General features: G+C 40.0%; 1 protein-coding gene across 10 annotated transcripts in view; it reads left to right on the top strand.

The window, feature by feature from the left end:
- LOC122815864 (F-actin-monooxygenase MICAL2-like) overlaps positions 1-27706 on the top strand; it is a gene marked incomplete at its 3' end in the record, with an annotated part of 2588394 nt that overhangs the window by 1633588 nt on the left and 927100 nt on the right. For 7 of the 10 annotated variants that reach the window (XM_044088682.1, XM_044088687.1, XM_044088689.1 and 4 more), the window contains 4 exon segments: positions 6919-7035; positions 8514-8729; positions 9567-9674; positions 10278-10403. In XM_044088682.1, coding sequence (XP_043944617.1) covers positions 6919-7035; positions 8514-8729; positions 9567-9674; positions 10278-10403 — 567 coding nt within the window. 10 annotated transcript variants of the gene reach the window in all.

Raw genomic sequence — 27706 nt, 5'->3', positions numbered from 1 at the left:
AGTGAGTTTTTCTATGATTCCTGAGTGGGAAATAGTATCAAAGGCCTTGGCCAGGTCAAGGTAGGCTGTATGAACCACCTTGCATTCATCCACAGCTCTGATGACTGACTCAGAGAAGTCGACCAAGTTGAGCAGGCATGATCTACCCTTCAGAAAACCAAATTGTGTGGGATCCAAAGTTCGGAGATTCCCTATATCCTTGTTTATTAGGTCCATGGTGATGCATTCCATAGCTTTGCATATCAGACTTGTCAGGCTAATGGTGCGATAGTTCCCAGGGTCTGTAGTCACTCCTCCTTTGTGGAGAGGGATGACTGTAGCAGTGCACCATTTGGTAGGGACAAAGCCTGAGGTGAGGCTGTGTTTGAACATGGCACACGGTGAGGTACCAGTTCACTCTGTAGTTCATGTAAAACACAGTCAGGGATATTGTCAGGTCCCATAGAAGCTGTATTCTTGGCCTTGGACAGTGGTATTTTAGCCTGTGCATCAGTAAAACTGCGTGCCTGGCAATCTACTGGTATTGTGATTGGTCCTTTGGGGGGAGTAGAGAGGGGTAAAGTTGGCACTGAATCTGTCAGCCAGTATATTGGCAACATCTGTTGGCTCGATATAGGAGGTACTATTGTGCTTTAGTTCAGAGCAAATCTGGGTATTGCCGTGGAGGTTCTTTATGTAACTATAGAAGGCCTTGTGCTTGTTTTTACTATCTGCTGCAGTTTTGTTTTCATAGCTAGATTTAGAAGATTTGATGAGGGATCTCAACCTTTTGTTGAGGCTGATAAGGAAGTTTTTCCAGTCTTGGGACTTCACCTTATTCCACATCAGTTTCCCCCTTCTGTTGTAGAGTTTGTTTATGGCAGGGGACCACCAAATTGGCTTTCCTTTTTTAGGAGGAGACGTCTTGGTTCTCTTGGGTATGGTGAGAGCCATGCATTTGTGTATGTGTTCGTATAGTGCATTGATGTATGGTTTGGCAGTCATGCAACTATTCTCCATTTGCATGGGTGCCATGAAGTTAGCTACCTCTGTTCTTAGGAGCCCAAAATTAGCTTTGGAGAAATTTTTCATGGTGGTTATGGATTTCCAAGGTGATTAGTTTGTGGTCTGATCTAACCAGGGAGGAGTTGACTATTGGTGTAGAGCAATGGTCGCCCATGTTAGTTATGACCAGGTCAAGGATGTTCCTACCTCTAGTGGGGGGTAAGAATGAGCTGGTGCAGGGCATTGGAACTAATGAATTCCAGGAAACGTTGGGCAAGTGTATTGGTACATGAGTAGTTTTCCCAGTTAATGGAGGGGTAGTTGAAGTCACCCAGTATTAATGTGCTAGGTTGGACCCTAATATTCTCCAGGGTGCTTAACAACATGGAGTGAGTGTCTTGGGACACGGTTGGGGACCTATAACTGGCTATGACCTAAATCGCTGTCTTACCCAATGTTAGCTGCACCTGAAGTATCTCATATGCGTTATGTTGGGCTACCAGTCTGGAGGTGTATGCATCCTTTATAAAAATGGAAACACCGTCACCTTTGGAGCTTCGATCCAGGTTCTCTGGCCGAAAGGTGTGGAATGAGTTATAGCGTGGTAGTGCAGGGGTGCTTTCTTCTGCCTTGAACCAGGTCTCTGTTACAGCACAAATGTCGATGTTGTCCATTTCAAGGAGTGCTTCGAGCAAGTGCTTTTTGAGATACTACTACTTGAGCCATTGCATTTGTTTGTAATTATTACAGTGGTAATGTGGTCTTTGGAACACCACCTAAAAAAGGCACTATAGTGACCAGTATCTGGGAGCGCAGGGGTGACAGATGCAGGCCATCTCTGGCAAAGCATCGAGGTCTGTCAATCGTCATCCCAGGCAGACAGATACTGGATCCCCTTAGAATGACACTAGAAATGTAGCCAGTTGTTGAAATCAATAATTTTCTCCTTGTGCTGTGGTATCATTCTGGGTGATGGTAGGATGCAGCTCAGGGCTAGGGTTGTACCCGCCTGGGCTACATAATCTGAGAGCTCCTCCATGTCTCTTTTCATGTAGTCCAGGGAGGTACGTCTCAGGTCATTTACACCCACATGTACAATGCCAGAGTCATATTTGTACCTGTTGTTGAGGGACCTTAGTACGTGAATTTTATGGTGGATTCTGGCACCTGACAGGCAGCTGGCTGTTACTTTCTCCTTATTCAACCTAGTGAGTGGCTCATCAGTGTGCCTCACTATCGAGTCACATATGACTAGTGTGCTGGGCATGCTATTTTGCCTTAGGGGCTTTGGTTGAGTGGCACACTATTTAGGAAAGTTATGTGTCTCATGATTACTGTTGTGTTATGATGGTTGAGTGCATTTGTGCCTTGTAGGCCTCTGCTGTTTGGGTAGCTTTTTAATGAGAGCCTACGCGAAGGTGGGTGTGTGGTTTGTGTTTTTATGTGAAGGCAGTGTTGGTGTGTGTTCTGGAGGGCTTTGTGTTCCATGTGGTGTGATACAAGTGTTGACCTTCTCCTCTTGACCAGCTATTTCGGTCTTGGCTGGAGAGTGAGTGGCTTCCAATTTGGATATATAAGCGTATCTCCCACAAGTCTGAGTGTTGGTAGGTAAGAGGAGAGGGTGTACATGAGGCAGTTGCTACATTGCCTCAGGATGCCCAAGTTCACCAGGTTAGCAGGAGAAAGCACAGGGAATTGACCTTTACACATGCCTGGAGGGGTGGGCATTAATAATAAGTACTGGAGCTGTTTCCTTGTAGAAAGTTTAGTGCTGATAGCACTTTTGTGTGCTACAATAATTGCTACAAGAATTCTCGTATGGTAAAGTGATAGATTAATAAGCTAGTAAAAGTGCAGGAGAGGAGAGAACTAGCAGATATAAGGGAAAACTGAAGAGCAGACTTTGGCGCCTCTAAGAAGTTTACATACAGTCCTGGATACGGCAAATCTGTATCTGGACAAGACTAGTTACAGGAAAGGCAGGAAATAAACGCAATGCGGGCTTTTAAAACAGAAAGTTGAAAGAGATGGAAAAACTGCCCAAACGACCAATAAACTACAAATTCTGGGCCAGAAACCACTCTTCTTGTGGTAGATCGGCTACCTAGTGCTTACCACTCCCACTGATAAGCTAGAAGGCTTCCCTCCAACACAGAAAGGATTGGGGGCTCAGAAGCTTACAAACAGTCCTGAATACAGCAGATCTGTATCTGGAGTAGACTAGTTACAGAAAAGGTGGAAAAAGCGCAAATGTGGGCTTTTAGACCAGAAAGTTGAAGGAGATGGAAAAAAGTGCTGAAACAGCCAATAAACTAAAATTTCTGGGCCAGAAACCACTCCTCTTGTGGTAGATAGGTTATTTAGTGCTTACCACTCCCACTGATAAGCTAGAAAGCTTCCCTCCAACACAGAGAGGCTTGGGGGCTCAGAAGCTTACAAACAGTCTTGGATACAGCAAATCTATATCTGGACTAGACTAGTTATAGGAAAGGTGGGAAACAAGTGAAATGTGGGCTTTTAAACCAGAAAGTTGAAGGAGCTGGAAAAAGTGCTCAAACGACCTATAAACTACAATTTCAGGGCCAGAAACCACTCCTCTTGTGGTAGATAGGCTACCTAGTGCTTACCACTCCCACTGATAAGCTAGAAGGCTTCCCTCAACACAGAAAGGCTTGGGGGGGGCTGAGAAGTTTACAAACAGTCCTGGATGCAGCAAAACTGTATCTGGACTAGACTAGTTACAGGAAAGGTGGGAAACAAGCACAAATGTGGGCTTTTAGGACAGAAAGTTGAAAGAGATGGAAAAACTGCCCAAACAGCCAATAAACTACAAATTCTGGGCCAGAAACCACTCCTCTTGTGGTAGATCGGCTACCTAGTGCTTACCACTCCCACTGATAAGCTAGAAGGTTTCCCTCCAACACAGAAGGGATTGGGGGGCTCAGAAGCTTACTAACAGTCCTGGATACAGCAAATCTATATCTGGAGTAGACTAGTTACAGAAAAGGTGGGAAAAGTGCAAATGTGGTCTTTTAGACCAGAAAGTTGAAGGAGATGGAAAAAAGTGCTGAAACAGCCAATAAACTACAATTTCTGGGCCAGAAACCACTCCTCTTGTGGTAGATAGGTTATTTAGTGCTTAGCACTCCCACTGATAAGCTAGAAGGCTTCTCTCAACACAGAAAGGCTTGGGGGTGGGGGGCTGAGAAGCTTACAAACAGCCCTGGATGCAGCAAAACTGTATCTGGACTAGACTAGTTACAGGAAAGGTGGGAACCAAGCACAAATGCAGGCTTTTAGGCCAGAAAGTTGAAAGAGATGGAGAAACTGCCCAAACGACCAATAAACTACAGTTTCTGGGCCAGAAACCACTCTTGTGCTAGATAGGCTACTTAGTGCTTACCATTACCACTGATAAGCTAGAAATCTTCCCTCCAACAGAGAAAGGCTTGGGGGGCTCAGAAGTTTACAAACAGTCATGTATATAGCAAGTCTGTATCTGGACTTGAAAAGCTACAAGAAAGGCAGGAAATAAGCTTAGAATTTGTTTTTATTGTTACAGAAAAACAGCTAAACAGCACTAAAAACAATTCAAGTGCAGTACAAGCTAACACACTTGAGTGTGTAGCAATATTAAAGCAGTTTATTCAAACTGCATTCTGAACTGAATTCAATTATTGTTTAATTCAACTCCGAACAGTTAAAAAGTGCCAAAAAATATACTTGCCAGCTGAGAAGCACACTCAGTCAGAACACAAAGTAAAGTGGAAAGGGAGAAAGGAGAAAAAGAAGATAATTCAAGGTTAAGGGCCTAAGTGGGTTGGCCTACTCAAATGTTCTCTCTGTGTTAGGCAGAATGAGCTAATGACACTAGACTGGGATAGAGCTGAACAGATGGGACTGGTAGGAGTGTCTGAAATCAAAATATGATCTCACTCTACTCTGTTGAGTGAGCAATGAGATGGACCCAGAGGAGTGTTCAATCACAAATTTACAGGAGGGGTGGCCAATTCCAAAGCCACCAAGATTAATACCACAACAAGAACAGGGAGGGCAGGCAGGAAACTAACTGCAGAGAGACAGAGAGATCACAATATTCAGTGAAGCAAATAAATAAAGAGAAAAATAGACTGCAGTGCTATCTTTAACACAATATTCAATTAAACAAATAAACAAAAAATAAAATGCAGTACTATCTTATAACACTGCAAGTTTGTATTTATGTCAGCTTGTAATAAAGTTGATGTAGGTATATATCATCTAACCAAACAGCTCAAATATTCAAATTATTTGTGATGTGACTGTATAAAAAGAGCATGGGAAGTGTTCTGATCTGCCCTTTTTAACGTATTACAGGCTGATTCAAACTGGACTTAAAAAGGGCTCTTGATTGCAAGATAGTCTTGCTATTGTTTGCATGGCACTGAACTTGTTAAAAAAGTCAGTCAGAGGTGGACACATAGGTGTGTGAATAATGCCTCACTGTTCTGTTTATAACAAAGCATCACAGAACATGTAAGTATAGGTGCACAATACGTATTTGTATGGGAGTGCATGGAGATGAAAGTATAATTTTGCATGATTAGAACAATTGCATGGTACATACAACCTATTTTTTACTGAAATTATGAAAAAAGTCTTACATTTTTGTCATTAGGACAGGCATCCATATTGGTTCAGTGTTTCTGAATGGAATTATGTCATCAGAATGTGTCTCTCTATGTTAAAGAAACTTTTTGATTTCTAATGAAGTATTAATAAGCCAACATTCACTCCACCATTTATGCCTTTCCTTACACAGGAAAGTACATGTTTTAGAAGAAGCACAGAAATTGCCTCCTTTGTTCATTATTAATTAGTTCCTTCTTTCTCTTTTCTAAACTGTGCCGATTGTTTGCAGTGTTGGAATTTGGAATGCTGAGTCACAGAATGTGGAGACCGAATGACATATACCAAGTCTGAGCCTGCCATTTATTAGACTATTCCTTTTTCTCTGAAGTATTGAGATCCTGGAGTTGGTATACATAAGTTCAGGGAGTATGAGAAGTTTGGCCTTCCTGCAAAAATAACATATTTAAAAAAGAAGAGTGATGTTCAATAAGCACTCTTCTGTATTTTTTGGTCCTTTTTTTCCAGCGCTAGTAGCAGCTATATTTTGGCAGAACTGAAGAGGTTCTAGTCTCATTTATCATCAGCGCTTGCTTCATGTTTTTATTTTTTTTCTTAATATTTTGGCCTTGCTTCCTTCCTTATAATTTATTAATGCAACAGACATACTGTTTTGCATTTACTTTTCATTATTTTGACTCACATCCCCCATCCTAACACAAGTAAAATCCATATGCCGCAGTTCATTTTTATTTATTCCTGTCTGAGAGATAAAAGTTAGGTAGCAGTTACTTTGTGCACATATTTTCATCTGCTGTTGACCCCTCCCACTGGAGTTGTCCATGCAAAGATGATGCCCTGTTGGCATCATGGTACAGCTGTTGCCTACTGATGCATCCCTTGGTCTTAACTGGTGTGGCTGGCAATACAGCTACTCTGACCCTGTGACCCTGTGACTGAAAGAAGAGTACTATCACACTCATTCCCCACCCTCTTCAAATTCATTCTGGTTGTCAGGCCACTGTTTAAACCTACACCATTAGTATAAAAACCATGAGCTCTTTGGAAGCGTATGTTAGGTTGATCTCACAAGCACAGCATTATAAAAACTTAAATAGCTGCACACTGACTCATACAGCAGTGATACTAACTTTTTTTGTGTATTGAACTGAAATTTGTATGTTTACTCCATGTAGATAATTTGCATTGAAATAATATTAAAGCAACTATTCTGTTTCTATCTTTTCTTTCTTTTCTCTTTCTGCTTTTTGCCTTATGTTTCATCCATTTTGCCTATCCTTCACTGTACACAATGATTATAAAAAGCTGGCAGAGTCTTCAAATTCAATGGAATTACAGCTTACAAATTCTGATACAACTCTTCACCCACGCTTTGCTAGACCAAAGGAAGTAATTCCTTCTCCAAATCCTCCAAAAAGACAGGTATGGTTGTGAAAGGTGATTAGTTTACAGAGTGATTTTAAAAACAATGACTCATTTCTCAAAGAATGTAAAACTGTGCAGGTTTTAAAACTAAAGATCTGAGTGTGATAGAGCTGTTTAAATAAATGGATGTTTAGTCTCATTTTTTCTCTGAGATTTTGCAAGACTTCCTTTTTTATAAGGCATTGGCTTGTGCATATCTACTTAATATGAAGAGCTGGAAATGATTTGTTGTACCGTATATATTTATTTTTCTGCAACCTGTTGTTATGCAGTTTGTACACAGTACTCTCATGACATCAGTTTCAGTGGCATCTAAATGTTCTGTAAGCATTTTATACATTTGAGCTATCTGGTATACTAGAGATTAACACAGAGAGCTTCAACTCAGTATTTGGCCCTGTTTAGCTTAGGATCCATAAGATCTTAGTTTCCCATGTGTAAAGCCCATGATGGCTCACAAATTTTCTTTTTAATTTGCCCTTTGGGGGGAACAGTAACAACTAGTGAACATCAAGAAAAAAATACGTGGGTCAACATTTTGCATTAGAGCTTATAAAAAAGTGAATACTGATAAAATATAACAGTGCAGTCATTAGGGCAGTTTGAAAACCAAATACCCTACAAAGGAGTCATAAAACACAGGCTACATACTGAGCAGTACTTTTCTGTTGTAATCTGACTAGTTTATCCATGTTGGTACTTCAGAAACATCTGCAAATCAATTTAGATTGTGATCTGCAGAAAACAAAGAAATAGCACAAAATATGTGTCATCCAGTAGCAGTAATAACACATTTGTTAAAATGGATAATGGCACAGTATGTGGGACAAACATGCTTAGGTAGACAGACATGTTTCATGCAAAGTAAAGTTTCTGAATTCCATAGACAGACTCCAAGTTGATAAAAACTTCTATATCTTCCGCTAGGAAGTGCTGAAATGATAGAGGCTGCATTCCACTTGTAGCTTAGAAAATGTTGCATAGTATACTTTATGCCTTTAGTGTGCGTTTTATACAATAAAAGTGTTCAATAATTATAAGATGTGGCCTTTACTGACCTTGGAAAACAACTGAAGTACTTGGATTTATTGGTTTTGTATATCTTCAGGTGTTCCACTTGGATTACTAGTTTCATTTAACTTGTATTGGCTACTTGGAATATAGTCTGTGTTTTTTGTGACTGAGATATTGTTAAAGATATAGAGTTCTACTATACATATATATATATATATATATATATATATATATATATATATATATATATATGGATGTCATTTATGTTTATGACATGTTTGATCTGCATCTGAATTACTAGGTTATGGTGAAGTTGTGTATAAGAATCTTATCTCTATCAGGAAATATGCCGCTTGTCAATGAAAGTAACGACTTTTGCCAAAATAACTTAAAAAGCATCCAATATATTTAATTCAGATGTTTAGTTTAGTATTGTGTGGTTAAATGTCAGTTTTTCCTAGTTTCAGGCAGTTGTTAGTACTGACTATTTGGTCAGACAGCCGAAGCATTTAATGAATTCAACTGACTACAGGTCAAGACAATCAAAAAGTAGGGAAAAAGATCAAAATCACCCGCAGAGTGAAAGTGCAGACCATTTCACATCTGCTCGTTCTTCTGTGATAGCAGCTACAGGCATTCTTCAGCGCCTGCAGAGGCTTGAAGACAAACTTGAACAGGTGAGACGGTTATTCCTTACTTTTCAGAATTGTAATTCAATTAGTTGTCATAGAGTATCTGAATAACCAGCCTGCTGGTGTAGAGATGTCTGATAAATAGTGGTGATTATTTTACTAACAACATGATAAATATTGGCATGATTGCATTCAGTAGTTATTGGGCTCCTCTCCCATTTTGGAGGAGGGGAGGTAGAAAATCTGCTTTGGGACTACCTAATAGTGGAACCTGCACTAATCCCAGAAATGGTACATACATAGCATGATAGAAACATCTGGTTTACAACCTAAATATGTGCATGTTAGATTATATTTTAGTATTCTCCCCAACATTACGAGAAGTCCTATTCCATTCTGGGGCATTAAGACCTGTGTACCACATTGCTTGATCAGCTGTCGATGACTGTTTCAAGTTATTAAGATTTCAGGTGACTCACAGGCAGTGGGCATGAGGACTTCTGAAGGTAGAAGAAGTTGCACGGAGGTTCCCAAAAACCTGCATGCTATAATTTACACTAGTGATAAAAAAAATAATTAAAACAAAGTAGTTATAATTTAAAAAAAAATACAGTATATGAATATTTTCTGCAATGACATTTTTCATCATCTTTCTGTTAAAGCATAAGGGAAACATAAGGGAAGCCTTAAAAATAAGACTTTTAGAATTATTTTCTGTAAAAAGAATACTTTCTTTGATTCTATTTTCATCATCTTGGTGGAATGCATAATGAAAGCAGTGCCTACTGCCTCAAGCTGAAACCTCTAAACTTACTTTCTGTAAAAAAAATGTACCTAAAACATTTTTGTCTGTCTTCTTGTTTCTTTGATGACCCATTAAAGAAGAGAGCTCAAATTTTAGAAGCTAGAACATTTCAGAAAAAGAGTATTAAAGACAGAGCAGCGATCCTTGCTTCCAAATTTGCAGATACAACTTCTTCCAAACAACAGGTGTGAATACTCTTTATGTTGTGTTGGGTTGCTACCTCTTGGCTTTTTTGGCATTTTTTTTTTTTTTTTGTTAAAGAAGAATTTGATTTTGCTATATGTAGCTATATACATGAAACTAAACATAAGCTATTCTGTTAACAATTGCAGTAGAATATTAGCAAAACTAGCTTGTTTTGGGTTCTGTAGCAAGTACAAGTAAATGTGTAAAACAGCCTAGCATGCAATGAGACCATCAATTAATTGGTTCTTTCTTGTTTCTCTATGTTTGCAGACTTACAAATTAAGTAGTTTAACAAGACTCTATTATGCATTCTTGCACAGAAAAGAATAAAATGCATTCATTGCACTTGCAACTAAAAAGCTATCCTCAAAAACAAAACAGTGTGTGCCATAATGAGCTACTTGCATTAATAAGATTGTTGTAAATAGGATTTACTGTACTTAAACGCTTAATATAATAAATTTAATACTGTTATTGAGACATATCCAAGTTTGTGAGTCTGGGCTGTTTTTATAGGATTCTTTTGACTCAAATATTTACTTAGTCCTGTTTAGCATTTTGCTCGTTATAATTATAATTCTGTTCTCCTCTGTTCTCTACAGAATTCTGTGCCTGCAGTATGCCTTTCCCATGTACACTCTGCAGTTGTTTCCTCCTGCTCTTCTAACAATCTGGCTACCACTTCACTTCCTCTGTGCATTTCATCTGCTTCTGAGCCTCTTAGACAGGTATTTTTTTATCTTGATAGACAACAGAAATGGCAGCTTTCTCACATGATAAAACAACAAAGCATTTTCACCTGGTATGTAACACTGACATAGTTGGGCATTGATTTGCATGTGGAATTAAATATTTTTCTTTTTATCTGAATGCAGTTTCTCTCAGTGTTCTCTACAGTTCAGACCTTCTGAAACCCTGTTAAATAATCTTTGAATTACATACTAAAAAATGGAATCTTGTGTACCTCTGTTTGGATCCTAAACCGTATTTAGTTTTCTCATAATATAACATTGTGTTTAACATTTTATTCATAGGACAGTCATTTTCCCCTGGACTTCTCACTTTCAGAGTAGTTTATGAAGTTCTAGAAATGCAGCAAAAGTTGGAGTTCAGAGGCTTTGCATTAAAGAGACAAATTAGAGTCCACTGAGCTTCAGTGCCACTGCCATGTAAATCCAGCAATTCTGAAAGAGGGCCCAGAATAAATCCTTCATGCAAGATAAATTGAGTAAGTTCATGTGTAAGCTGTATTGTCACAAAATCACTTGAGTAGTTACCCATTCTCTGTGAGCCAATGTCAGTGGTAACCTGATATTTCACTGAAGTTAGGAGAAAGGCATATCAGTTTTCACTGATCTGCTCATCCAAAGGCTAGGTATGTAAAAATGTATACAAATGTTTCAGAGACCAAAAGCACATTAAATATTGTTTGTAGTTATCCAAAGCAGCTAAAACAACAGAACAGATTTCTTTGTTGTATACGTAATGCACAAAATTGCACCAGTGTGTTGTGTATTGTGCCATACAAATATTATACCACAGGCTCCCTGCCTGTGGCTCGGCTTTGATGAATTCTTTTTTAGATCACATGCATGTCCACTGGGATTTGCTGAGTGCAAACAGATTGTATTTACTCACAAACTGCTTGTGTTAGCAGTTCTGTGAATCAAAATCTGCAATATTACTATATTACTTTACTCTTAGTTGCAACTACTCCTTGTTGCTAAGCATAAGTTTTTTTTTCTTTTTTCCTGAACCTAGCCCAAGTTTTTCACTTTCTGTGGTAAATAAATTACCATGAAATGCACTTCATTTTAATCATTTGCCATGTGTAGCAGTTCCATCATTAACACAGTGGCCACTTAATAAAATATAGTTCTAAATGAAACAAGGATACATGATGTGGCTGACATTGTTTCCTTCAAAAACCAAAAGTCCGTTTTCCATAGTACATCTTCTAAATAATATCTTAATAAATAAATAAATAAATAAATCTTTTGAAAGTGAGTAATTTGTCGCTGTAGGGTTGTGAGCCAACACTATCTGGTCAAACAGTTCTTCAAAGGACTACTTTATCTCCATCTTTATTTCAACAGCACCTTTACCTCTATGGTACTTGAATTTAATGGTGAATAGGCTTGACCATTTTCAGTTTGAGACTATACACAGAGCTTGATACTAGAGTTATTAGTGGTTAAATTATTTGCTGATAGAGGGATGTGATGATCAAGTGGCCCAGGGTTTGGGTGTATATCTCCACAGAGATATAGGAGTAAAGTGGGGATATAGGTCTGTGGATAGCATGTGACCTTGATTTTGAATGCAACTACATATTATTTTATGATGCAAGTACTGAGAAGAGAAGGATTAAAAGTAAATGCAATGTCTTTATATTTATTGTTTTGTAATTTAAGGTGTAGTAATCTTTTGAAGTTAGTTATTTTGTAGTTATATAGAGATGGGGATATAAAACTGTAGTGAAGAGAGCATTTCAGATTGGTAAGCACAACTGAATTCGTTTGTAATGATGATATGCGGTGTGAAAGTAGTAGGATTCGGCAGTAGGATTAGTAGTAAAATTAGGATAAGATGAAGGAGTATGGTACTGGAGTGGGAGATAGTGCTGTGTGGTGAGGGACATTTGAAGATGTAGTTTATGGGCAAGTTAAGTATGATAAATTTTACTTGGCATTGACACTGGATGAGTTTATTGCTGATTGGATGATGGATGTTAATGGGAGTTGCTATGATTATATAAATGTAATGATATGGGGTTGGATAGAAATGGGGGGGTAGGGTGAGGAGCACAGTGGAGGGGCTAGCCACCAAAACAGAAGAAAACAATGTCCAGGTTTTATGTTTATCTAGCCAACATCAAGACAGTTCTCTAACTGCAATCAGTTAAAGATAAACAGTAAATAGTTGTTTTACAACAGAGCTTAAGCCACAGTTGTAGCATAACTTTTGTAGGTTAGCAGCTCAGGTTGTCAGAATGGGTCAGTCTTCACTGAAATGAACACTAGCAGCAAGTTTTAAATGCTTTTTTAAAGGAAGACAAGCTGCTCATGAGCAAGAAAGTCATACCTATTGAGATATAATAGCTTTAACAAGCCTAAACTACATTAACACATAATGTCCTTTTTTTTCTAGAAAAAGGTATATGTTTTGTTTATATCATAATGCATGTGCCTCATATTATTTGTCTATTCCTCATAGAATTTGTGAGTTCTTTTGGCAAGACAGTGAGGAATGAAGTCCTTAAATAATGACACACATTTGAGTTTCAAACTTCATAGCCTTTAGAAAATACATGCTAACACAATCCTTGTTATTCTAGCAAATGTCAATGTTTCTAATAGCAATATTAAAAATCTGTATTTTGGGGTCTTTGCCCCCCCCCCATTATTTTAGGCTTTGTCCAGATTTATTGCACTAAGAGGTTGAGAAGTATTGTCAGTTTGACTACCTGTATATTTTTCATCAGCTTAAACATGCTGTTCTCTGTCGATCATCTTAGGGAATATACTGCAGAGAAGTCATCTCCTTTTGCTATACCCTCAGTATTAACTGATGCAATCAGTGTTATAGCAGTACATGTTTCATTATCTCTGGAGCCATGCTGCCTGTATAACTAGCAACTTGGCTTCAATAGGGAGTCAAGATACATTGATACATTTGCTCCCTGATGATGCTAACAGTGTTATCACATGTAATCTGCACCTTGCATATCTATTCTGCAATCAACGTCAATGCTTTGTGTTATTTTATCCTCCCCACGTAGTATGTATATCCATCCAGAATCATGTTGAATGATGTCTGTTTGCCTTCAAGGTTTCATAGATGTTGCTTAGTGTCTCGACATCTGTCAGGATCTCAGTTTTCACATTAGGTTCCTTCTTCACCTTCGTTCTATTAATTTTAGAAATGACACTGCCACACTGTTTCTTTTGGCATTGCCATTTATGATAGCCAGACATATCTTTCTTTTTAAATGGTAGGACAGTTGTTTTTTTGTCTCTTGCTGGCAGGTGTCACATCCTTGGACACATCATATGCCAACTATCCTTGTCTTAGGTTTACACTGCCTTACAATCACACAAAGGCAATTCCTTCATTTACAGTTGGGTTATTTGAAAGTGGCCAAAACAAAATCAACTTAACATAGTGGAAGACATCAGGTATGTATTTTAGAAAAAGTATGGATGGATAGATGGATGGATGGATTGAATGATCCAGTTTAAAATTCCTAAACTCCAGGCTACTCCCCATTTGGGTCTTATGTCAAATTGTCAAAATACTCTACTTTGGCCAGTTAGCTGTACCAGAAATGTCATAGTAACCCTAGATCATATTGGGCTAAAATCGAGAATCATATGGGCCAGGCTGTATGATCCAAATTGACTTCCTTGTTTGCTAGAAATTCTTTTGAATCTTCAAATCATGAAATGCAAACTCATTGAGTCTGCCCTGTATCCCATGTCCTCCATTTATACTTCTCAAACTCTTAGAGCAAGAATTAGGGACAAAGCCATAAATAAAAGTGGGACAATGGCCCAAAAATAGGGACACTTTTTAAATGTTGGTCTTACAAATGTAGAAAGTTAATAGAGTAACAGGTTTTGCATTAGTACAAATTTTCTGAAGGGTATGAAGTCTGAAACTCATGTGTCTGTCATTATTGTCTAACTTCAATCTTTAATGATTTGCTACTAATTTTCCAGAACACCACAATTTTATGAAAAGTGGACCAAAAATATGAGGCAAAAATCTGGACATTCTGTAAAAATCTGTACAGTTGAGATGTATGCCTCCAGTTTAAAATGTACAACCATTTCCCCTATTTCTGCTGTGGAGTGGTTTGTAATTCCATGGATTAAAAGTCATTGGGGAAAATGGATCTGCATATTTTTTGACTGTCCACAACCTAATTCTGTTGACAAGTTTTTCTGAAAATGCTTATGTCTGTACCTCTTGACATCTTGCATCCAGTTATTAAAAGCTGCTGTTTGTATGTCTGGGCCAGTTAACTACTTTATTAATATATATCTTTGTCCTTGGGTTATACCAGATGCCTGAAAGCAGCTGTCATGCTTTAGCTGCCAAAATAACTATTCTGATCTTGATGATTATAGGTCCATAACTAGCATCTTTATGCATGTTAAAAATTTGTTTTTCCCTGTGTGGGAAAGGACCAGTGGATCCTCTGTCTGCACCTGATCTGCTCATTTGTTCAATGGGGTGACAGGCAGACATCCCTGGGCTAGGCAAGAGCCCTACAGGCCAGTTTATTCCTGCCTAAATAGCCCAGTTGGAGCTTTCATTCTCCAATACCAAGACTCATTTGGTAGGAAGGGGGAGTTGGTTGGTTTTGCAGAGCAGTACCCCCTTTTCCTTCAGTGGTTCTATCAGCTGTGCTGCATATTGCCTGCTGCACAGAGTGTGCCTATGCTAGCTCACTTGATTATGTGAGACTGCAGAATGACAGCACATGCTCCGTGGGTGCAACTACTAGAATTCCTGCCAGGATTCACTGAATTGTCAGGCTAGAACCACCTTCCCTAGAATGGATAACTGGAAATAACCACTCATACCCATCCTCCCCCGCCAGCTCCATCAAGCACCTGAGTCACCAGTCAAACTCTGGTTGCTCAAGATGTAGTCGGAGCTTTATCCCTCTATGCCACCAAAGCTGGCTTGCTTGTTATAATTCTTGAAAAGCATGCATAATATTAAATTTAGTAATTTGTGTACAGGATAGTGCTCTTATTCCAGCTGTCCAACACATTTTGGGACATATTTCAGCACTTTTACAACTCTAGTACAATCAGCTGAGGAAGCAGAACTGTTCGCCCCCAGACGGTTCGACCCCAATGCATTTCTGTACAATTTCATGTATAAATTTGTATGTATTGTATATGTGATTTTTTAGTGAACAGTTTGACCCCAAATATATTCTAGTAAGTACTGGTACTTTTCTGTTAATGGGGAGACAGCTTTTTTGGCCTTGTTTTAATGTTTTCCACATCGTGCAACTGATCAAGCTAATTACGTTTGCATATGTTTCTTTACTACATTGTTCTGAATAATAGTTAATGTGAGTATTCTGTTTCTAATTAGACAAATGAAAAGAAGCTGCATTGAATAGTTATGCAACGACGAAAGTCCTTGGTGTGTTTTAAAATCAATATTCAGACTTAAATGTGAAGCAGTACAAATGGAATTCGTTATTTTAAGTACTTCTCTTTGAAGTAATCGGGCAAATGTCTGCTTGGCTGGTTATAAATTCCTATAGAGGGAAAATCGATGCAGTATCCTGATCATCATATGGCACTTAAAAAAAGCTTCAAATGCAAATGAGGACATTTGCCAACTTTACTCCAGCCGTAATCATCACTTTCAATGAACTCTATTTAGCCTTGCAGGATTTATCCCGTTCCCCTGTGATCTAAAAAAAAAGTTTTGATAGAGTTTGACATAACGTTTATTACTTATTACATCTGTTTTGTATTACATAATTGTATAATTTTATATGTAGGGTATATCTGAATGTTATTACTGTGGCACATTTTAAAATAAGAAATGTGAAGACGTTAGGCAGCACGGGAAGAAGCGCCGTCATGTGTCAATAGTCTTTAGGGAGTGCCTCCTTGTGGCCTGGTCATTTTTGAATTAGTGCAGATCACAGTGATCTAAAATCAGACTGATCTAAAGAAATACAGTTACACACTACTCAAGAGCTTTTAAGTAGCAATTCAGTTCCTTGATGGTGGAGTCATCTTCTTACAACCCTGTCATTCATACATATTAAATAGAAAATAGAGGCATGCTGAATTTCATCACACGGATTCATAATTTCCTTTCAGAACACGGATATTTCACTTCTGTTGATTTTTTGATAATGGATATGTATTCAAATACTGAGAATAAACGACAAAAAGCTGTTGCCCCAATTTTTTTGTAATGTTTTGTTCGGGTCCAACTGTCCGGGGTCGAATAGGTCGGGGGTGAATCATCCCGGGGCAAATTGGCGGGGTCAGAACATCATGTACCCTCAGCTGATAGTATCTTCTTGAACATGGAAAGATCCCTGCTTTAATAGTATAGTTTTTAAATCTCAGACAGTCCTTTGACACTGTTGACCATCCTCTTCTCCTTCTCTGACTAGCCTTTTTAGGTGTTAGTGGTGGACTTCTAAATTCATTTTCTAATTATTTTTCTAGTAGACACATTAAAATAATATTTAGTAACTCTTCCTCCACCCCTGCCTTCTTTTTCTTTAGTGTATTCCTGGATGGCTACTCCTTTTTTATTTATTAATCCTCTTTTTCTTGATCTTCCACTTCTCTTGATTTTTCAGAAATTGCTTGTGTTACAAGGCAGTAAAAAGTCTATGGATTCAAGTTAGGCTACAGTTAAATCTTCATAATCTATGTCTCTGGCTTAGTACTAGTAAACTAAATGTTAAAACTTTGAAAACTTACTCAGTGATCTCTGGATATTTTCAAAGACTTGCTTCCATCACCCCTGTCAGTTAAACAGCCCCATTAGTACTTCCATCTCTTAATGTCTAGACCTACAAATATTTATAAACTTTGCTTGATTCATGTCTAAGATTCCACCATCATTTTGATTGTACTGTTAAAAAGTTTTTCTCAGTCTGAACTTATATAAAGTTCTTTCCTGCCACCAAACAGATGGAGGTTGGGCCCTTAACCCAGAATAACTCTCTCCCATGCATTTCTTCTTCCCACCCTTCTATACAGCTGTCACTTATTCATAAACCTTAACACCACACTCATTACAAAACTTGAAACTACCTATAATAAGGTGACCAGATTCGCAGCAAACCAAACCTACAAATGTCACCATTGCTTATCCTTTAAGCAACTGGACTGACTCGAATTCCCCCATCTGCTCCTACTACATCAACTACAAATTATACACTCCATCCTCTATCTGCCCTAGCCTTTTATCTGTTATATTTAAATATTCCCCGATCAGGACACTACGCAGCTCAAACCAAGACTTGCTATAGATTTATAAACCCAAAACCAAAACAGGATGTTTACTCTATTATAACCCATCTGCATCTTGGAACCAACTACCCAAAGAAATTAGGTCCCTTGACCATGCCAAGCATTTCAAGCTAGCCACTCGAAGATACCTAACAAAAAATGTTCCTGCCACTGTATTCATCCCCCCTAAAACTACCCTACCCCAGCTTTGAATACCCCTCCCAACACCAGTCCTCACTTTTTTATTCATTGTTCTTCCACTATCTCCTTCCCTTCTATTCTTTTCAGTTACACCCTCCCTCAATTTCCTCTCCTCCCCTGTCTATCTTAATAAAATATGTGAAGTTGTTCCATCTCACTGTTCATTCTTTACTGATGAGTTAGGAGCCGAGTCGACACCGACTACAAAGCTCAAGGATTTCAAGTAGCTCGAGGCCAAGTCCCTATCCCATGATGTACCCTGAGTTACCCCGGATCTAGTTTACCGCTGCAACTGATCAGAGGTTCTTGCTAGCTCAGGCCAGTAAAAACTTTAATACTTTTCAATTTTCAAAATTATAGTTATCTTATTGATAGAATAGTTAGATAATTAGGTTAGATAAGCTCTTAAAGCTTTATCTTCAGTGTTCCCTTCCCTGTGTGCTTCTTAGCTATATATTTGACCTCATTTTTCTTTATAGGCCTATTTAAATTTTTCTGAATATAAAAAATGTTTATTCAGTGACCTATTGTCACATTTATTAGTATAGTATTGTGTAATTACTTAATGATTAATAAGTGTTTATTCAGTGACCTTTTGTCACTTTTTTCCTTAGCATAATTCTTAGAGTTAACTTGCTTGTTAAGACTGTCTGTGTGTGTGCTTGTTAGCCTTAGTTTAAAAGGCTTGTGTTTAAAAGGCTTGTGTGTATCTGTGCTTATAGTTAGCCTGTTTTTTATTAGGAAAGCTTATTACTACTTATAGTTAGCCTTAGTTTAAAAGGCTTGTGTGTGTGTGCTTATAGTTAGCCTGTTTTTTATTAGAAGGCTAATTTATCTTGCTGTTGTTGGGTGTGTCCTTTTCTGTCATGGCTGATGACAAGAACAAACACCCTAAATCAGGTTTAAAAATGCCCTAAATGTGGGAAGAAGATATTTGTTACTGACTGCCATGTGAATTGTGTCTACTGCATGGGTGCCTTGCACTTACGAGAAACATGTTCCATTTGCCATTCTTTTTCCTCACGAGTCCTCCAAGAGAGAAAAAGGAAGCTCATTGACAGGGGTTTGTTGAAACCTTCTTTCCAGGAGGCTTTGAGTGACCAGGATGGATCTAGTAAGTCCTCAAATTTCTCCAAGACTTCTGTGGATTCAAAAAAATTGAAAAAGTCAAAAGTGTCTGTGACATCAGCTCCACAGGTCTCGGAGCTGGCTGTCTTTTCTTTTCAGAGCCGGTCCCCGGTTTTGGAACCGGTATCCAAAATTCCAAAATCCCCACTTTTTCAGTCTGTACCATCAGTCTGTTTATCTAGGTCTTCTGTTAGCCTCTCAGATTTGGATGTGGATCGGGTGGTGCAGAAGCTTCTTCAGGCACCAGCCTTTGCAAAATTGTTATCGTTTCCGACCCAGGTGGCTTCGGAGCTTTATGCCAGCTTTATCTCTTCCTCCTCCTCCGAGCCATACCGGTCCTTTAGAGCCAGAGGAGTCAGACTTGCTGATTGTGGAGCCTTAGAAGCCGATGCCTGCTCTAGTGTCTTCTGCTCCATTCACTGCTCCATTCATTCTGATGTTCTCGCCACTGATCAAGGACTCTAGGAGCCAACACACTCTGGTCAGGTCTGGGAAGCATAGTCGAACCAACTTGTCAGTTCTGACTTTGCCTCTCGGTGCTTCGGCTCAGATGAGTTCAGCTCCTGCCTCAGGTTTGGAGCCCACTGTCCCTATGCTAGGGGTATTGATGGTTTCCTTGGATCTGTTGGTTCCTTTGCACAAGAGCAGGGGTGCCTTCGAAGCCACGAGGAGAGTTATGTCTCCCAAGACATCCTCAACTTCAGGTCTGGCTTCTTCATCCACTAAAGCACCTGTGTCTGCTTCTGCCTCACAGATCCTAGCTAAGCACAGAGAACCAGAGCCTCAGGAAGCCCATTGGGTGGCCCATGCTCTTCCAAGACCTCTCCAGAAGCACCCACTGATGAGGTTCCCAGGAAGAGAGTGTGTAAGAGGAAACATTTGGACTCCCCTCAGGAGTCATTAACATCTTATACTGATTTGGATTAATCAGAAGGGTCCACATGGTCCCCCTCTGAGGATATCTAATTTGTTGAGATACTGGAAATCCTTAGGCAGAGGGGTGACTGGCAGTCCACCAACCCTACTGAGGACGAGTTGGTTCTACTGAAGGCTTTTGGGTCTCAGCCCTCCACCTCTTGGGTGTCTCCGCCCTTCAATGAGCTTATGCAGCTGGTCTCACGAAGGGCATGGGAGTCTCTGGACACCACGGAGCCCGTCCCTAGGAGACCTAATAAGTTCATATCTGTCCCCCAAGATAAATTCTTCTTGACCAAAGGTGTTCCAGTTGATGCCATGGTGGTGGCAGCAGCCACCAAAAAGGAAATGTCTGAAACTTCCTTGTCTATCCATCCTCGTAACAGAGACTCCAAGATCATGGATAGATATGGGAAGTGTATGTTTAGTTCAGCGACTTTTGCACTTCATTCACTTAACTATTTAACCCATTTTACGAGACTACAAAGAGATCTCCTTAAAGAGCTGGGAGATACTCTTCAGGGTACAGTAGCTGCAAGAGCTACAGACAAAGTTGCCTCCCAGCTTGCTACCCTCAGTTCCATAGTGAACTCGTCCATGCACCTCATTTCATATGCAGCTGATGGAACGAGTAGAGCAGCGGGTACAGGAGTTGCTCTTAGGAGACACAGCCCTTCAAGTCATCCTTCATGAATACCCCCTTTCATGGCTTGCCCCTTTTTGAGACCAAAGTTAAGGAAACTTTAACCAGGTGTGAGCAGGACGGAAAGACTCTGTCTGCCATCGGAGTCCATTTTTCCACCACTACCAGACCCTACTCAAAGGGTCAATGGGGAGGGAAAATGTGGTTCTGAAAAGCCCAAGGAGCCTTTCAGGACACACGTGGTGATCCCCCTCCAAGGGCAGAGGAGGGGGCAATAATGGAAGACGCCGCCATAATGGCAGAGGGGGTCTGCAAAACCAGGGTGACAGAAATCACTTCTTTGGGAAGCCCTACCAGCACTCCTTAAAGGAGGCACAACTGTCCTGCTCTGGAGGCAGTTGGGGGTCGCTTCACTTTGTACCCAGACGCCTAGCTCAAAATAACACAACAACTGGATGCAAAGTATAATTTCCAGAGAATACTTCATCCTATTTGCCACACCCCCTCCACCGACAAGGAAAATCCCAGATGTTCCACCTAGTTGCAGAGAACAAGCAACAGTAGAGGTCCAGACATTGGTAAGAAAAAGAGTTATCCAACCAGTCCCAGCAAACCAGACAGGATCCGGTACTTGCTCAAGATTCTTTTTAGTTCCAAAAAAGATGGGACTGGAGACCTATATTGGACCTCAGCAGACTAAACAAATCTGTAAGAAAGAGAAGTTTCGGATGGTCATGCTTCAGTTTGATACTTCCTTTCTTAGGGAAAGACAATTGGATGTGCTCGATAGATCTCCAGGATGCGTACTACCACATAAAATTGGCCAGGCCATCCAGGGATCATCTGCGCTTCTGGCTGGGAGCCAATCATTACCAATTCCAATCCCTGCCCTTTGGTCTCACTACAGCCCCCAGAGTGTTCACCAAATGCATGGCAGTGGTCACGGCTCACCTGAGAATTTTAGGATTCCAGGTGTTTCCATACCTAGACGATTGGCTCCTTACTGCCACCACCAGGCATCAACTCATTCAGGCCAGGGAGTCCACCCTGTCACTCTGCAATCAGCTGGGCATTACAATAAACTCATAAAAATCTGCCTTATCGTCTTTATCAGAGCAGAACTGGACACCACCACCACCACGCTAAGACTTCCAGTAGAAAGAGTCTTACTTCTCCATTAGCATGTCCGCATTTTAATATCCAAAAACAAAGCACCAGCATCAGAAGGTCTGAAATTGTTAGGAATGATGCCAGCAGCAATTCTAGCCATACCACTGGCTCATATGCACATGCATATACTGCAGTGGCTGTTGTTCACTTAATGGTCTTACCAAGAGGTCCCCATGTCTCACATGATAATGATAATGATTACAAATTCCTGAAAAAAGGATCTTCAGTCATGGTTGACCTCACTTCATGTTACAATAGGACGCCCATTTGTGTTACCTCCTCCAGCGGCCACAGTGACCACGGATGCTTCCCTGATAGGGTGGGGGGGCATTTTCAGGGAAAGACAGCCCAAGGCACGTGGACCGATCAAGAGACACATCTGCATATCAATGTCCTAGAGATGAGAGCAGTACTTTTGGCTTTGCAGTACTTCCAGGACTCTCTTCCTCTGGGTACGGTTGTGATTCAGATGGAACCAGATCATACCCCCTTTGTCGCGAGGCCCTCATAGTATGGCAGTGGACTATTTCCGCCCAACACTTTCTGTTAGCAACACACATCCCCGGGAAATCCAACGTGATAGACAAGCTGAGCAGAGCAATTTTGTTGCCCCATGAGTGGTCCCTCAAGACAGAAATAGAGGACAGGATATTCCGCAGGTCGGGCCAGCCTTGCTGCGACCTTTTTGCCAGTCACATAAACACCAAATGCAGAAGCTACTTTGCCCTGATTCCCCCTCTGAGAGAACCCCCAAGAGACACTCATTTATGATCGGCCCCCGGGTCTCCTCTATGCATTATCACCAATCCCATTGATACCCAAGGTATTACAGAAAGCGAAAACCCTGGGAAGGACTATCATTCTAATAGCTCTTCATTGGCTTCATCAGATTTGGTTACCCTTCCTTCTACTTTATCTTTTGGAGGACCTCTGGATTCTGGACCCAGTTCTGGACCTTCTGATGCACTCGTCGGGGGAACTTCATCCCTCTCTGCAGTCTCTGAAGCTAACAGCTTGGCTGCTCCAATTCCCATCATAGCCAGGTTCCATAACTTCTCCAGTGCAATGAAGCAAATTCTCTTATCCTCTCACAAATCCTCTACAAGGAAGCTATACCTTAGCAAATGGAAAAAAATTCTATATGGGCCTCTAAAAACAAGATTAATCCTTACCAAGCCCCTATGGCCTCTATACTAGAATTCTTGACCATGATCTTCAGTAAAGGAGCTGCAGCAGCAACAGTCCGTGTTCAGCTTGCTGCCATCTCTAACTTTCATTTTAGATTTGAAGGGATGAATATTATGTCACACAAATTATCCAAAGCCTTTCTCAAAGGGACCTTTTCATATTAGACCTCCTGTGAAATCTCCCTATTCTCCATGGAATCTAAATGTTATGCTTTCCCACATAATTCTTCCTCCATTTGAACCAGCTTCCTCATGTGACCTCAAATTTTTGTCATGGAAAACCATCTTTTTAGGCTATTACTTCTGCCCGCAGAGTGCCAGAGCTTCAAGCCTTGTCCATAAAGCCTCCTTATTTGATTTTCCATGCTGACAGAGTCTCTCTTCGAACAAACCCCTCCTTCTTGCCCAAGTTTTGCACTGAAACTAATCTCAACCAAATTATAGATTTGCCAGTTTTCTTCACCAACCATTCCAACAGTCTAGAGTACATGCTGCACAAACTTGATGTTCATAGACAGCTCAGATTCTATTTGGATAGAACAAAAGATTTCAGGAAATCAGACCAGCTTTTTGTTTCATTTTCAGATTCCAGGAAGGGTATGCCAGTGGCTAAAACAACTCTGTCTAAATGGTTATCTGATTGTATCACCTTTGCTTATTCAGCTGCCAATATGCCCTTACAGCATAAAATTAAAGCTCACTCAACCAGAGCAGTTTCTACATCCTCTGTTTTTTCTGCCAGACTTCCTATTGATAACATTTGCACAGCAGCCACTTGGTCAAAACCTCATACCTTTATCACTCATTACAAATTTGACAGGGCATCTAGGGACAGGGCCTCCTTTGGATCCATGGTCCTGAGAAATATACTCACATGAGCCACCCGAGGTAGATGGTGCTTGGGACGATACCCATCAATAAAGAATGAATGGCGAGATAGAACAACTTCACATAAAGAAGTTATGTACTTACCATAACATTCCATGTGAGTTGTTTATCTCACCTTCATTCTTACATCCCTCCCTCCTACCCCCTCCTGGGCTCTCAGAAGACCTAGATGCTAGATCTTTCCTAGTCACTCAACCCTTCTACTCTCTCTCTCTCTCTCTTATGGAGTTATAGAATGACATATGGTATTATTATACACAGCAAACAAAATCTGAGGTAATTCAGGGTGCATCATGGGATAGGGACTTGGCCTCGAGCTACTTGAAATCCTCGAGCTTTGTAGTAGGTGTCGACTAGGAGCCAAGGGATCAGCTCTGAACCAATCAGTAAAGACTGAAAGCGAGATGAACAACTCACATGGAATGCTATGGTAAGTACATAACTTCTTTTTAACCTCTCTGTCTCACTGGTTTTAACCACTTTATCTCAATGCTATTTTTTGTATACATACTATATATAACCTAGCAAGAATTATGAAGGTATTATTCCTTGTATATGGCATTGTAACCTTCAGATGATTGCAAATGATATTTTGTTAACTGCTTGTTGTTAAATATTTAAACTCACTGAGGAGCTTTTCTCCCCGGGTCTCCACTGAAAATGAGCCAAAAGCTCAGTTGGACTAACCCAGTTAACAAATGTAAAATAAATAAATAAATAAAATTAAAAGACAAGACTAGGAATAACAAAAAATAAATGTCCACACCCTGGTATAAAAAACATACCAAAAAACGGGGATGGAGGGCAGGAGAGTTACTGCAGCAATGATCATTCGAATATCTACTGTTATGGTAAGTTCAACTTACAGAACTGTTCTATGCTATTCATATTGATCACTTCTGCAGTAGCCTTAGCTATATGGGTAGATTATTTGGGATGCAGAAGAAGAAGTGTCCAGGAGACCCTGGAATATAGTCGTAGCAAGGCATGATTTAGACCTAGAGAAGGAATCCAGCGTATACTGTTTTGTAAAAGTACGTACAGAGAATCAAGTACCATCTTCTAGAATTCTACTAGAATCCAACCCTTTCCAAAAAGCCATAGAAGAAGCCAAAATCCTTGAAGAGTGGGCCTTGACCCTGCCTGGAAGAGATTTGTCATGTGATGAGTATGACATAAGGTAATAGCCTTAGGCAACCATTTGGAAATAGTCTGTTCTGGCACCAGTTGTCCCTTTTTACCTTCACAAGAAATTAACAATTGATCCGATGATCTGAAAGATTTAGTTCTGTCAAGATCGTACCTGAGTTGTCTGTGGACATCCAAGGTATGGATTATTCTTTCTACTTCATTTTTAAGTTCAGGAAAGAAAATGGGGAGATGGATAGTTTGAGTTAATATAAACTCGGATGCCACTTTAGGTATAAAAGAAAGATTAGTTCTCAAAGAAACCCTGCCCTTTTTGAAAATGAGGTAGGGTTAACTTACTATATGAGCTTGCAATTCTTCTTGCAGAGGTTAGAGCAATCAGTAAAACCTTTCCATGTTAAGAACCTCAAGTCAGCCAGATTAGCTGGTTCACATGAAGCAAGTGTTAGTTTTTGTAGCACAAAATTAAGATCCCAAGGGAGGCCACTGGTTTACTTGGATGCCTCTCATACAAAACCACTTTCAAAAACATTTTCACATGCAACTGCTTTGAAAGAGGAAGGTCCATGAAATGGCATGCTGAAATTGCAGATAAATGAACCTTGATAGAGGAATAAGAAAGGCATAGGATAGTAACTCACACACATATTGTAAAACCAGAGAACAACTAGTCCTGAATGTGTGCTGGTTATGTTGTTGGTATCAACTAGAAAACATTTTCCATTTGCTAATTGAATTGAGAAGATGGCAGCACCCTGTGTGGCAGCAGTCTCTATGTCTCACATTGTCCTTTTTGTGTATTTTTTTGTTAAATTATTGTTAATTTTATTTATGTTATAGTTATTGTTTTAATCTGTGTGAATTGTCATGTGCAGTCCGTCAGTGGTTCGTTCTTGACTTGTTGGACCTGTTGGACTGCGGCTGTGACGTTTGTGTTTTGTTTTTTTGTGAAACGGACTGATTAGTAGAAGTTTGGGCCTACAGTGGCTTCAGTGGACAGTTGAACTGATCACAGAGGTTGGAAGCCAGATTTTTGTCTGCCATGCTCATTGTTAGGACTGGACTGAATTTCGCTGGATTGGAGGAATCGGACTGGATTTGAAATACTAGTGGTGTCAGAGTGAAACTGGTAACTGTAATGGATGGTGAGAATGGTGGATTGAATGTTGGATTGGTAGTGGCTGTTTGAGCCCTCGGGTAGCAGCAGTTGCACTGGATTCAGAGAGTCAGGTGTTGGCCTAACTTTGTATGTCAGTCATGTGTGAATTTATTTTTGGTCTGTGGTGTTGCAGGGATCAGACTGGACTTGAGATGTTGATGGAGTCAGAAATGAGGATTAGCAGCGGAGTGATTGGTGGGGATGCTGTAATCCATTGAATCGTGCATGGCTGATGGCTTGATGCATTCTGTGTCTTGGCTGGTTTGAACACTGTGTTACTGTTACACATGCGTATTTGTTTCTGTGCTTTTGTTGTACATTGAGCTTGGAGGAACATAATTTCATTCAGCTGTGCATTTTTTGTGTGTGGTCTGAATGACAATAAAGATCCTTTTTGACTTTTAGTTTGACTTCTTTAATATATGCTTTTCTAGTAGCAGGCTTTCTTTCCTCCATTAGTACATGCTGCATGTCCTCAGAAAACAGGTGCCAAAAAGGAATTAAGACACTATCATCCAGGCAGTCAGTTGAAGATGATTGACATCTGGATGTATCAAACATCCCTGTTTATGTTTGAGTAGATCCATTCTTTGTTGAAACTTGTGGTAATTGCCCCTGGCCATTTCCATAAAAAGGGAGAACCACAGTTTCATAGTCCAGAAGGAAGTCATCACATTGATCTTGGGAGATTCCTTCTGAATCTTCAGAAGTACCCTAGATATTAGTGGAAAGGGTGGAAAGGCATACAAGAACATTCCTTTCCAAATAAATGCATGGAGTCCTAGAACACAGTTTTGCCAGTTGATTGTTCAGCCAGGATGGGAAGAGGCCTGCTTGAGGAACTCCCCACAGATGGATCATATCTTGGAAGACCACTGGATCTAGTTTACTCTGACCGAAGGTAGGATGCCTATAGAGTGAGATTGTGCTGTGAAACTATATCCCAAGCTAACATGCCTACTTTGCCAAGAGGGTATGAACCAGTTCCTCCTTTCTTGTTGATGGATCAAATCGCTTTGCGATTGTCTGTAACCACTTGAAGAGTCCCTGGGAACCAATGATGGTTCAGAGAATTGAGTGCCTTGACCAGGGCAAGCATTTCTTTAATATTTATGTGCTTGCATATATCCTTGGTGTCCCAGAACCCCTGCACTTTTATCTTTCCTGAAACTGCTCTCCAAGTCTGAGATATCTGTGGTGACTGTCTTCTTTGGTGTAGGGAGAAGGGAGACATTTGGTTAAGGACATCTGATGTCTTCACTAAGTGATTTCTTTACTGACAAACCCCAAGTACTGGGATAAGAAAAGATAAGGCACGTTAATGCTAGGATCAAAGAGATTTCAGATGCCACTCTAACTTTCTCATGTGGAGTCTTGCCAGGAATATCATGAGAATCATAGATGCCATGAGACCCAAAATCCTGAGGTATTCCCTCACAGTGACTGATATCTGAGTGGAAAAACCTTAGAAATAGATCAACATAAAGATCTTTTTTTTTTTTTTGTGGAAGAAAATTCCTTTGAGCTTGGATGTCTAGTTGATATCTGAGGAACACAATCCTGTGTGAGGGACTCA

This window comes from Protopterus annectens, chromosome 11.part0, assembly GCF_019279795.1.
Source record: "Protopterus annectens isolate FY-2018-M chromosome 11.part0, PAN1.0, whole genome shotgun sequence".
In the NCBI taxonomy this organism is placed as follows: domain Eukaryota; kingdom Metazoa; phylum Chordata; order Ceratodontiformes; family Protopteridae; genus Protopterus; species Protopterus annectens.
Note: the sequence above shows the minus strand (reverse complement) of the source record. Positions and strands in the feature narration are given on the sequence as shown.